Source organism: Poecilia reticulata, chromosome 23 (genome assembly GCF_904066995.2).
Source record: "Poecilia reticulata chromosome 23, P_reticulata-male-v2, whole genome shotgun sequence".
NCBI classification, from domain to species: domain Eukaryota; kingdom Metazoa; phylum Chordata; class Actinopteri; order Cyprinodontiformes; family Poeciliidae; genus Poecilia; species Poecilia reticulata.
Window position 1 is genome coordinate 17,221,338 of NC_088852.1, and position 13,487 is coordinate 17,234,824.

General features: G+C 38.5%; 2 protein-coding genes across 4 annotated transcripts in view; both read left to right on the plus strand.

The window, feature by feature from the left end:
- tafa2 (TAFA chemokine like family member 2) overlaps positions 1-13,487 on the plus strand; it is a 70,531-nt gene that overhangs the window by 3,868 nt on the left and 53,176 nt on the right. The gene's annotated exons all lie outside the window — the stretch shown is intronic.
- LOC103459697 (fish-egg lectin-like) lies at positions 7,327-8,968 on the plus strand. The gene is made up of 5 exons (XM_008401477.3): positions 7,327-7,484; positions 7,635-7,871; positions 7,959-8,170; positions 8,256-8,380; positions 8,477-8,968. The coding sequence occupies exons 1-5, from the start codon at positions 7,430-7,432 to the stop codon at positions 8,613-8,615; spliced, it is 768 nt and encodes a 255-aa protein (XP_008399699.1). The 5' UTR covers positions 7,327-7,429; the 3' UTR covers positions 8,616-8,968.

Below are 13,487 nucleotides of genomic sequence, written 5' to 3' on the forward strand. Positions count from 1 at the left end.
AAGAGTTAGATGTGAGATGGAAACACGTTTGCTGAATAAGTCCTAACGTAGTGAATGTGCCCCGGTGGGCCAGTGCCTTACCACAGCCACGAGGCACAAACCACCAACTCAGAGGAGACCTGTCTCCAGTTTTCTGAGATGTGGTTCATGCTAGTTTGTGGCTTCTACTTCCTGTTTGTTATCTCCATACGTAACATCAGCATCCGATTAAATTACGCCTTGTGTAGCCCGGTTGATTCGCTCCAAACGTCTATTTCACATTTTCCTTTTTTGTAAAATTGTAGTTCACTCAAAATTTAGATGACAAGTGAACAGGAACATGGCTTAGTGTGGTGCTTTTATTATATTTTTTATAATATTTTTTATCTTTTTTGATAAAATTTTGAAACCGTAACAGTTTAAAACCTTGGCATACCCTGACAGTTCCGCTTACTTTAAACGTGAGTATGGCTGAACGTTGGCTTAGAAAATTCCCATAGTTTCCTGCTAGCAACTTGAATTTTTTTCAATTACTTTCCCATAAAATCAAGTTTTATCTAATCTAATCTAATCTAATCTAATCTAATCTAATCTAATCTAATCTAATCTAATCTAGTGTTACTTTCTGGTATTGTATCATAAGACTTGAGCCACTGAATGAGTATTTCATCGTGATATCTAGATCTTTTTTCTTCAGCTTTACTTGTATTGGGGTAGATGTACCTGATGCCATGTAGCTGTATGAACTGGTTGTTAGCCCAGTCCAGGCCCAGTGGCCACGTCCAGCAGCACATCGCTGGCAGCTGCTGTGAATGAGTGGGATTTGGGGCTTCTGGCTGAGATCAGACGGACCCCTCCTAACCTCTCAGGCTGGGTAAAGCGGTGCCATCCGTCTGGCCGGCTCTGAGCGGATCAGCCAATGTCACCGGACCGGTTCCGTGACCTCCTCTTGGTGCTGCCTCCTCTTCATTGATCCAAAGCTATGACACGGAGGCTTCACGGTCTGCTGCCCCTCGCCGGCTACGACGACTTGGCGCTGCCAGCGAACAGCTGTGACACAAGCAGCAGGGAGCCTCAGAATCAGGCTATCTTTTTTATTATTATTATTATCTTTCTTTGATTTCTGGATCTTAAGAAACTTTGCAAAAAAATAAAAAATTCCTTCACATATAAAAACACTCGTCTGGTCGGAGATAGAAGAAGTAATGTATCCCTTAAACGTGAAAGCAGCTTTGTAGATCACTCAGGATGAGCCTTTTGTATAAGAATCTCCTGTTCGTACAATGAAGCCGAGGGTTTCATGTTTAGCATGCAATGTGCCTGTTCATTCCCTCTTGGTGGGTGAGGCGGTGCCACCGCCTTCTGAAAACCACTTGATTGGCACCTCTCTGTGGAGGTTTGATTGAAGTTTTTTTTTAGCTCCCTGCTCCTCGTTTGTCTCGCTCTCTTCCCTCTGTTCTAATTTTAAGACAAATACTAGAGTGACTGAGCAACCAGGAGCTCTGTAGAAAGAACTGATAGACAACAAAACTTATCAAAATATCCAGGTTTTTACCTGTCATCGTCTTTTGCTGATGGCTTTTCTAAGTGTCATGGTGCTCCTGTGTCTAGCCAGCACATTTGGTGTTAAATGCAGTAATTACATAGTATGTGATGATGATGAAAATCAACACATATGTATGCATATATTTCATTCGTTTCGTTGAGACATGTAGCCCATGAATAGAGTACAGATTGATTCACACACACAGATGTTAGTTAAGGTCCATCGCTGCTGGAATTTTTTCATTAAGAATTTTTCAATAAAATTTGTGATGGTAGCTCTGCATCTTGTGCTCGAAAAAGATCTTCCAAAGAAATATATTTTGTTTCAGTTGGAGGGCTTAGCAACCCGACATTCTGAACTGCTTGTCTACGTTTGTTTCTCTTTATAAAAATCCTTTAATGGCTGCACATATTTTACACAGGTCTGCAGAGATCAAAGAAGAAATATGAACAATTTCTTCTTCATCTTTCTTGAAGCAGAGCAAGATAAAGGTAAAATCCTACCTTGATCATATTTTTGTAGCACTGTGAAGCAAAACAAGCAGCCGGTTTGTCAGAGTCTGTTCATGTAGCCAAGATTTGCCCTTAAACACCCTAAAAAAATGACTTTACAGTCATTGCTCCTCAAATTCACAAATACAGTTACAAGTATGAACATTTTTCACTTTTTATGTATTGTTTGTAATATGGGAATAAAACTGAAAAGAATGTATTTTAGAGTTGAATAAACCATCCATGTGTTACAATCCTAAGAACATTACACACACACACACACACGCACGCACGCACGCACGCACGCACGCACGCACGCACACAGTATGAAGAAGTTACTTATGAAGATAATGAAAAATGCTTTGGATTTAGAATCTTCTCAGTTGCCTTTGTTGATTTGGGAGGAATGACAAGAAGTTTATTGCCAATTCTGAAAAAGATAAAAAAAATAAAACTGCTCTTCTTTTTTCCTAAATGGAGTAAAAATACCCCTCAGTTGTAATATAGACTTTTAAACACACATTGTTAAGAACCATCCCTGGCAAGATAAAACTTTTTATTTCAAGTCTAAACTTTGAAGCAGGATTTTCTCTCCAACTTGCCTCGACAGTTTTCTTCTCTTTTTTTCCCTTCATTTATTCCCTCAGCCCAGTTCACTTTTTATCAGCGGAGCAAGTTTAATAATTGTGGGTGCATCACCACTGAGCTACTTCAGCACCGTAAAAAGCCTCAGAAATGAGAGCTTGTCATGTCTTTCCCATTTTGACAAGTGGTTCAGGAAAACGGGAACGATGACTCATCGTTTTTATTCCCCAGGCAACCACATTCTGATCAACTTAGAATGCAGAAGTATTAATAAATAAGAAAACAATCAGTTGTGCTTATTTTAATTTAAAGGGGATTTTAGAGGTGCTATGTAAATTTTTGAGAAAAAAAAAATCATTGAATTAATATGGATTGGATTTTATTCAAAGAATTGTGGTAGAAAAACAAGATTAACGTTTTACATACATCTTTACCATGTGGGGAGTTTATTATGGAGCGTCCTGTCATTCTCAGCATTAAAATGATTAAAGCTGGATGAAAAGTAAAGGTAATGTTTTCACACAACTGAAGTTCAATACAATTCTAAGAAGGTGCAGTAATAACTGCTAACACAGGATGCTTCAATAATAAAAATAAAATTTCCAGAAATAGATTAAACTGCACTGATATTAAATTGGATTAGTTGGCATGAAATGAAGCAGGTTACTTTTGTTCTCAGTGCTGGACAAAATATGAAAGAGTTAAGCAGACATAAATTGGGCAAAACTTCATGGCCATATTCATTTCAGTTCTCAGAACTGTCCTCCAGTTAAACATGATTCTGTTTCATAGGATGAGGAAAGAGATGGAAGGACAGAGAAACGTAAGAGGAAGAGAAAAAGTCAAGCTACGAATAACTAAGATCCACTCGTCTGTATCCAGGTTTTCTTCCCCCATGTAAGAGTTTTATCTCTTCGGTAGCAACTTGGTGTTGATCTCTCTGTGGCCCAGTAGCTTCTAAACATGTGCCCGTCACGCAGGATAACTCCAACCGCCTGGAGCCTCCAAACAAACCCACAGTCATATTTTGGACAGCAGAAACATCTTCTTCTCACTCTTTTCCTTCCCTCATCTCTCCGTCCGATCGCCTGCCCTCCATTTCATTTTGATGGCTGGTGCTGCGGTGTGTGCAGAGCTGTGGGGCTCCAGTACTTTCATGATGTGAGCCAAAACTCATCTGGGACGCAATATCCTGTTTACCAGCTCTCAGCAGTCCGAGAACCAGAAAAAAAAAAAAAAACTGAGCTGACTCAGAAGTTCAGAACTCATTATAGCTATAGGTCACAGTCAAGGTCGAACGCTTCTCCTCCTCTATCACGTTGTCTTTGGAAAACAGACCATCAAAACAATGACTGAGGCAGACAGGGTTTGCACATGCAACCGCTGTGGTAAAATAACAACTGATGTTGATTTTATACTGAAAATGTTTGAGGAAAAAAGATTTCAGCCCTTAAAATGTATTGTTACCTCTATAACTTTAATCATATTTAAAAGTGTTTCAGAGGGGCATTAGCCCTCAAACACACACACTGTAGCATTTGAGAAAATGTTAAGAGTAACTAAGCCCCAAATAGTTTTTGCTTGCTGAAAAATGTTCAAATAGGTTATTTAGGGTTTTTATCTTTATGTTTCTGTGCTAATCTCAACATTTTGGTGTTAGTTTGCTTAGTTCTGCAATAGCTGGGCGTAAGAGATTGAGCAGCTAAAGCTTTCTAACAGCTGGTATTGCAGAATGTTGCACAGATCACCTTGTTGGGGTACAGAGGTTCCAGGGTGGTTAGTGGTGCATTTTCAGATGTGGGAATGTTTCCTGTTTCATTGAATCAATGTATTGGCCATGTTCTTCAGAATTTCATTCTGTTCTTTGGGTCTTGTGTAATGGGATCGCCCTCCGCAGCCCTAAGTGAGAAGCTGATCAAATGACCACTTATCAGCGTAGCTGTGCTGCCATGTGTCTCAGAACTAACATTTTTTTGTAAGCAATGATGCGCCACCTCTTGCTGCCATGTGATTTATAGCTGGACAGTGATTGGGTCCAGCTCTCAAAGTTACATTCTGAGGTCGGACTTTTTGAGTTCCAGTAAACTTTAAATCTCTGAATGACATTTTTCCATCTTCCTGCATCTGGTTTTTAGTCCCGTTAAGGACTGATTTGAAAATCCTTTGCTGCAGTGAAAATACGAGACTCGCCTCAATGTTGGACTGTAATAGAGCCAAGGAAAATAATTCAGATTATTACAGAGGCTGCCAGAGTTGGTTGATAGTGAATTTTTTTATTAATTAAGTCTTTATTTATTCAAAACATCACAAACAAAACAACTTACTGGACGCCATTTTACAAGTAGGTAGAAATAACAAAACTGGTGAATAGAAAAGTATCAGAACTTAAAACTTAATGCTCAAAGTTTAACACTCATTTTCACTAAGTAAGTCATTAATTTATTAAAGTTACTGTTGTAAATGATTTGTCAACATTGTTAACTGATTTTGCATTTTGATCACATTGGTTGGCTGTTAATTTTCCACTCTAGGTATAAATACCACTATGGGATTTGGCACAATGGAACCATAAAATCACCTAATTTAGACAAAAACATACTTGCAGGCCCAATGCAGCAAGTATTCAATCAAAAGGCAACTGAAAAACCTGCAATCAGTAACAGGAACAGTACATTTTGTTGTGTTGATGCAATTTGACGTGTTTCATCACAAGGTATTTTTCCGTCCCAAGATGCAAACTTCCCATCAGTCTCAGAGCTTTAAACTTCCACACATCATTTCTTAGGATTTTCGGCCGTGCGCTTGCGCAGTGTGAAGGAAAAGCAGGTTGTGACGTATGAGGTGATTGGCAACAAATCATCATGCACAAGTGATCATGCACTTTTTCACAGAAATCAGCCAATTATGATCGGGGGCCTATGGTATGGTACTTACAGAGTGACACATACTCCGGCTATTGTTTTTTTTCCCAGTTAAAAAAAATTGAGCAACGTTAGCTTCAGCTAGGTAGCCAATTCTGCGTAAATAAGCAGCTGAAAATAAAACAACAGACTCAGCGGAGAAAACCCAGAACAGAATGTACATTATCCAGTTCAAAATAAACAGATTTCTTTCATATCACAGAAGCACTTATTAGTAGTAACTTCTCTACTTCTGTTGAAACGTGCTTAGTCTACGTAGTCGGCCATTTCTTTTTCTTCTTGTAGCGACACAGTAGAAATGTGGGTCTAGTGCCCTCTACAGCAGTGTTTCCCAACCCTGGACCTCAAGGCTCACTGCCCTGCATGTTTTAGGCATTTCCTTCCTTCAGCCCAGCTGATTTCAATGGATGACTGATTAACAGGCATTTGTTGAACTGCAGTCAGTTGAATCAGGCACATTAAAGCAGGGAAACCTCTAAAATATTTAGGACAGTGTGCCTTGAGGACCAGGGTTGGGAAATACTACAGGACATTCTAAGAACTAAGAAAATGAACTAAACAAACAGATCAGAATAGTTTATGGGGGTTACATGTGTATCTAGGTCAGTTCCCTTTGTAAAGTCAAACCTCTTGGGACGTTTTGGCATCGAACCAGGGAAGCATCTAAAATCAGTAAGTCTTATTCTAACAAACTTGATTTCTGCACAATAAGAATCAAAGCTAGTTTGCTTTGAAACACCTAAAACTCTTTCGTCACCATGTGGCTCCCCAACTGCTAACGCCATGTAGCACTGATTTTAAAGAATCAACAGGATTAAAAAAATAATTCAACTAATGAGTACATGCATTTCAATCCTTAGACCTCCCTCATACTTGATCATTTCTACGTTTCCACCTGAACAAAGAATATGTCCACCTTAATCCTCTGCATCATGGATCATCATTAACCAACTCTCTAGCTCAGTGTTTCCCAACCCTGGTCCTCAAGGCACACTGCCCTGCATGTTTTAGGCGTTTCCTTGCTTTAGCACAGGTGATTTCAATTAGCAGGTCTTTGCTTGATCTGCAATCAGTTGAATGAGGTGCATTAAAGCAGGGAAATTTCTAAAACATGCAGGGCAATGTGCCTTGAGGACCAGTACCATGTTGAACAGGCACCAATGACAGATCCAGTATTGAGATCATGTTCTTGACTCACATTAGATTTAGCAAATGTGTAATGTTGGATGCACTTCCTGACACATACATCTGCATTTATCAAGGCTTGAGACCTTCAAAAAAAGACACAATGTCCCCTTTGTGACTGCATTATATGGCTGGCAGTATTTAATTCAGATTATTATGGAGGCTGTCACAAACTTTGTTGATAGTGGGGTTTTTTTTATGAATTAAGTCTTAATTTATTAAAAACTATCCAAGCAAAATGACTTACTGGAAGCCATTTTACAAGTAGGTCAAAATAACAAAAATCTGGTAAGTAGTAAAGTATCAGAATTTAAACTTAATGCTTAGTTTAACACTTATTTTTACTATAGAAGTAATTAATTTAAGTTAGTTATTAATTTAGCATTTTATAAGATAATTTAAGTTTTTTGTGAAATTTTTTTTCTTACAATAATTTCATTTACTACAAAACTTGATGCACCATATTTAAGCAACATATTTCTATTTTTGCCCTTTTACAACATATTATTCTCTGAATTTGGTACCCGATTACCAAAATTCAGAAACATGAAGGAATAAGGAAGTGCAACCAATTCCTGTCAACAAGCTAAATTCCCCTGAAATACTTACAACCCAGTTTAGTCACACCAAACCTTGGATATATAAGTTCCTCAATCACAGGAGTTTGAGGACAGAGAAGCAGAGTTACACCTGGAGCTGCACAACAACTTACAGACGCCAACATGAAAGCTCTCGCAACTTTCTTGGTTTTGCTGAATTACTTCACCAGATGTCATGGTGAGTTCTCTTCATATTTTTAGTTCATAGGGCCAATTCATACGTGTCGTTGCCAGACACTTTACAAATGCATTTCAATTAATATCTGTAAGATGAAATAGTGTTTTATGGATATTTATTCCATTTATTTTATGTGGTTCTTCTCTACAGGTTGGATCTGCACTACTGCTCCTGAGCACGTTGCCGCAACCCAGGTTGATGCTGGCAATGGAATGGTCGTAATGACTGATAAGAACTCCAACGCCTTCTTCTTGAGTGATTCAAGTTGGTCCAAACTGGGCTCTGTTCCTCTCAAGCATGTCACAGTGGGATATGCAGGTGTCTGGGGAGTCAACCTCGACAACAGAGTCTATAAATTTGCAGCTGGTGATTTCTTTCCTACTCGTGGTGAGTATTAAGTTTCAGAAATAAATTTTACAGGTTGGCCCTGATTCAAAGTTTTCAGTTGTTTAGTGATGCTGTTTGTCTCTTCAGGTATAACATTAATCCAGGTAGATGCTGGACAACATCAGGTAGTTGGAGTTACCCACCAAAACAGCATCCATTGCCTGAACGCCAGCAGTGCCTCTTCCATTCAGGAGGAGGGAGTCTTGAACTGGAACACCATTAGTGGGGCATTGATGTACATGAGCTGTGGTCCACTCGGATGCTGGGGAGTGAACTCGGGTCAAAACATCTACTTCACGGTAAACTTTTGTCTCACATCTCTTGTTGTAGCTACTGATATAACTCTCATCCACTAGCAACCATCTTTACTGTTTACTTTAATAGAAAGTCTCACCAGATGCCTGCAGCATCAGTGGCTGGCGTCAAATAGATGGTGCTGCTGTAAAAGTTGAAGTTGGGACTGATGGACGGGTCTTTGTTGTAAATCAATCTGGAAATGTCTATGAAAGGTAACCTCTCAATAAATTTGAAGTGCAAGTGCAGACAGTACAGAGAATATGACATTTTACTTGAAAAGTTCCAAATAAGCTTCTTTCTCTTTCCAGAACCGGAATCTCTGAAGCAGTTCCTCAGGGCACAGGCTGGAGCCAAATCACCTTTTGTGTGGCCATCAATCACGTGACCTATGACCTGGGACGTCTGTGGCTTCTGACCAACACTGGCGTCCTTCTGAATTGCATCTAGTAACCAGCTGGAAATCTTCACTTCACATATTCTGTTCTTTCTGATGACTTCTTTGGGTTAATCCCATGTGTGCTTTATCAGTAGAGGATCTAGAACAGCAAAAGTCTCTAGATTAATCATGATAGGGGCTAAAAACCAAGGTGGGGATAGAAGTTATTGTTAAAAATGATTATGCTATAGATGATTCCAAGAATGCAGGAAATAAAAGGAAAGTTTAAAGTAATACTTTTTGAATTGACATACAACAGTTCAGTTGGATGTTTTTTTGTATTGGTGTTCAACCTTTCAGCTTTTACAAATAAAACATTAAAATGTGATTTTAAGGAAACAATAAACTCTTTGATTGCAATTATTCTTTAAGACTGGTTTGTTTAACTCAAGGAAAAACAAGTAAAGTTTTAGACTGTTTTTACAGTCTAAAACTACTAAAATATATTTTCCCTCTCAAAAAGTTACTCAAGTAAATGCAACTGAGTAACTAGTTTACTACTAGCTGTGTATTTAGCTCAGTTCACTTTGTAAAGTCAAATCTTTTGGATGTTTTATCATCAAACTAGGGAAGCATGTAAAAACAACAAGTGTTCAGCTCTGTGCTGCCTTCAGGAGAATGGGACATCATCCATAACATTTCACCCACATGCACTGTGCAAACCAGAGCTTTCAGTTGAAAAACAAAGTTCCAGATCCTTTTAATGCCATACAAATATGAGACAGAAACATGGATTATATCTTTATATAGACCTGTCTATTGATTATAGATTAATAGTTTTACTGGACAGAAATTACAAAGAACAAATCTGGTTCTTGATCAAATCCTAATGAGTCAAACTGAAAGTGTCATGGAGTCATCAGCCTCATGACATTAACACTGACATGAAAAATAATATTGAAGAAATAAATATATCAAATCTAATTAAAAACATAAATAAGTGATCAGTTCTTTACTGTTATGGTCCAAGATATATTTATTCTCAGTACTAGATATGGTCTCAACAAACCCATGACACTTCAACAATATTATTTTACTTTTTATCTGGAAATAGTGTGTTTATTCTTGCCATACAGTCCTCTGTATTAATTATTGCTCGAAATGTCTTGCTGTACCAGTTTATTCCTCTGTATTTACTTTAGTTTCTTAGTTTATTTTTGCAATTTGTTCTTCATTCATTTCTATTTAGTTTCCTTTGATTAGTTTTATCCTCTCTTGGTTTATTGCTATGTCCACTTTAGTTTATTTCCTGTTGCTAGATTGATTTTATCGTTCATTGACGCTCACCATCAGTCATCTTCACTCATCACCTGCTGCGCCTCCTAATCGTCATGTGTTTCATATCATGTGTTGATTTTTTTACTGTTCAGCGTCGGATTCTCTGTTTTTTATGCCATAATTCACATCTAGTTCGTCGCTCCGTTTTATGTCCCACTCCTCCTGTTTCAGAGTTTTGTGCAATGTGCGCATCTTTTTTTTTTTAACCCCCTAAAGGCAGGGAGGTCGGGAAGCGTATCGATGGGGAAACAGCAGACTGATATAAACCTTTTAAAACAACGGAAACAATTTAGGTATTCCGATTATTGAAATTAAATGTGCTGTGGTACCTGTTTCATTCCGGACCACTTACAGCACCGGTGTTAACGCTATAAAATGAATGTTCTCTATCGTGGCATCACCCATCGAGGGATTTCTTTATTTAAATTGGTTCATTTTTCAGAGGGATACACAGTGAGGGTATTGTGATTTAAGTAATTACATGTTTAAAGAGCGATTTTCTGTTGTCCTTTCATGGAAGCGGGCAGCTTTCAAACTGAAATAAAACACCTTTTAATATAAGTTGCTGCTTAGACATGATCACAGAACTGCCAAAACATATGTACAAAAATACCAGACAAAGTGAATCACAGCACCGTCATCAGCCGGTGTAACCTGAACTGATGCGGTGAAGCTACTAGTAGCAGGAGCGGAGCTGCGCCATGAAGCTACAAACACTGAATAGAAGAAGAGCTGCCATCGATACAGTTGCAGCCAAGCATGATTTAATGTTACACAATACAGTTTTACCAAGTTGCTCAAAGTCTAAACTGGCGTTGTTGTGCATTTAAGGTGTAAATTTTACCTTCGACCAAACGCCCCCCAAAGGCATCCCAGTGCCCCCCTTTTATAAAAATTCCCGCCAGTGCCCCCTGCCGTCCTCTGAACGCCCCCTGTGGGGCGGTACCGCCCACGTTGAGAACTGCTATTCTAGGATGTCTAACCTGCAGACAACCTCTTGACTGTCTCTTATGTTGATTTTGGGAGCAACGGTGAACAGAAAGCAGCTGTAAATGTAAATGTGGAGCTGTGCTTCTCTAAGCCCCAGAAAACTGGGTTTTTCATTTAAAAATGATGGAACTTATCATCGAACATTTTTTTCCTCTAAAAACAGTTTTCTTTCTTATGCAGAATTTAAAAGCTTCACTTTGCAGTGTACTTTGTTTTTGACTCTGGATTCGTACATTTTATTATATTTTGACTACTGCATATGACTGTTAAAATATGACAAAAATGCAAGGGTGTAACGTTGTGCTGCAAGTTGGTGGGGACGGGCTGCGAGGAAGAGGAGGGCACTGATGCACCCACAGTTATGCAGCTGGAAGGCCTTTTTTGTGCTAAGAATACAGCCAAAACTTAAATATGAATGCCATACAGTCTTATTCAATAAATTAGTATATTTTCTTTGGACCTAAAGAGGAGCAAACTAGAATCAATGCACAGCTTCAGTTATTACAACTGAAAACCAGCAATCAGGCCGAAATCTGGGAGTAGTGATGGACTCTGACCTGAACCTTCAGAGCCACATTAAGACAGTCACAAAGTCGGCCTTCTATCACCTGAAGAACATCTCCAGGGTTAGAGGACTGATGTCTCAGTGAGATCTAGAGAAACTCATCCATGCGTTTATCTTTAGCCGCATTGATTACTGCAACAGCGTCTTCACAGGTCTGACTAATAAATCAATCCTCCAGCTGCAGCTGATCCAGAAGCTGCTGCTGGAGTTCTGACTAAAACTAGGAAGATAGAGACATAACACCAGTTTTAAAGTCCCTTCACTGGCTCCCTGTAGCTCAGAGAATAAACTTTAAAATACTATTAGTTTATATATCACTGAATTGTTTAGCACCACAATACATTAAAGTTCTGCTGTTGTATCAACCTTCCAGACCCCTCAGGTCTTCTGGTTCTGCTCTGCATCCCCAGAACCAGAACCAAACGAGGAGAAGCAGCATTCAGCTTCTATGCACCACAAATCTGGAAAAAACTTCCAGAAAACTGTAAAACAGCTGAAACACTGAGTTCCTTTAAATCTTGACTAAAAACCCACCTGTTTAGAGTTGTATTTGAAATGTAATAAACTACAAATATAATGATGGCACTTGACATAATGCAATGTTTTGATTGTTGATTCTATGTTGCATGACTCTGTGTTTTTGTGTTTGTTATGAAGTAAAGCACTTTGAAATGCCTTGCTGCTGAAATGTGCTATACAAATAAAATTTGATTGATTGGCACGTTATATATTTAAAAATTTTAACTTTCTTCTGACCCGTGAAATGTGATTCCCTTAGATCTTTATTGCTGTAGTAGAGTTGACCATTAATAGCAAAAACCATCCTGTTCCCTTTTCAGATTCTTTGCTTAATTGTGTAATTTTCCCGACCACCGATATTCCTAACTGAATGTGAAGCAATCGAGCAACAGTTGTTTTGTTGCTCAACAATTGCTTTGTTGCTCAATTGATCTGTTGAGCAATGTGTGACACACTGCTGCAAACAGTAAGTCACATGATGTCCAATCCACCAGACCACGGAGAGGACTTGATATTTACCTTTTTGCAAGAAAAGAAAAAAAGAACAAGCAGTCGTCCACAGGATATTAATGCTTTGAGCTAGGACTGTTGTAAAAGAATATTTTAGTAATCGAGTACTCAATAGAATATTTTTATGATTAATCGGATCTCTCTGTCTCTCTTTCAGCTGTAAAGCTGTCCCCATAGCCCCACACAATTTAATAATGCTTATTTGTCTCTCTTCGCCTATGTAAGAATGGAACATACACATGTCATCAAGAAATTTAGGTGAATATTTGTTGCACAGAGATTTATTCGAGAATGAAAAAGTCTGAGAATGGAGTTTTTTCCAAATTTGTGAAAAGTAGGGAATAAATGTTGCCTTTAAATTTGTCTTCAGTTGTCCAAAGTATACGTCCATCTATGCTCAAGGGCCACATTTACTGAAACCCAACAGCTCAGTGGCCAGGCATCCAACAAAGGATGTGTTCTTTCAGCGTCAGTTCCCTTCGTCGTGATCATGCTTCAGAGCAGATGACATCGTCACATCAAGACGACAAAAGGCCAAGTTTCATAGAAAATGCTGTCAGTTTTTCCACAAAATCAACACTTCTAAGTACCACATTAAGTTAACCAAAAATATGCAAATTGATGAAAAATGTGAACATCACTGACAAAAAATAAATAAATACAAAATCCAGCATTGGAGCAGCTCTGTCTCAGGCCAAGTCCACATGTAATCAGGTATCTGGAAAAACTAAAGCATTTTTATGTGTTTTAGGCTTTTAGAGACTGAGTGATATAAAACTCAATTACAAAATATGATTTTTTATAAAAAATCAGACAAAAGTGGATCTCTTAGTCTTAGTCAGTGGATCTCCTTATGCAAAAACATATTCTCATATTTAATGGACATGTTGAAAAACCTACAAAACAGCCTGTGCTGAAGGCTGGATGTTGATCTGATAAAGTTAATAGACATGGTGTGACGTGGTGTTTTTAACTCACCGCTGAGTCAAAAACAATGAACATGCTGGGGGAAGTGACACTG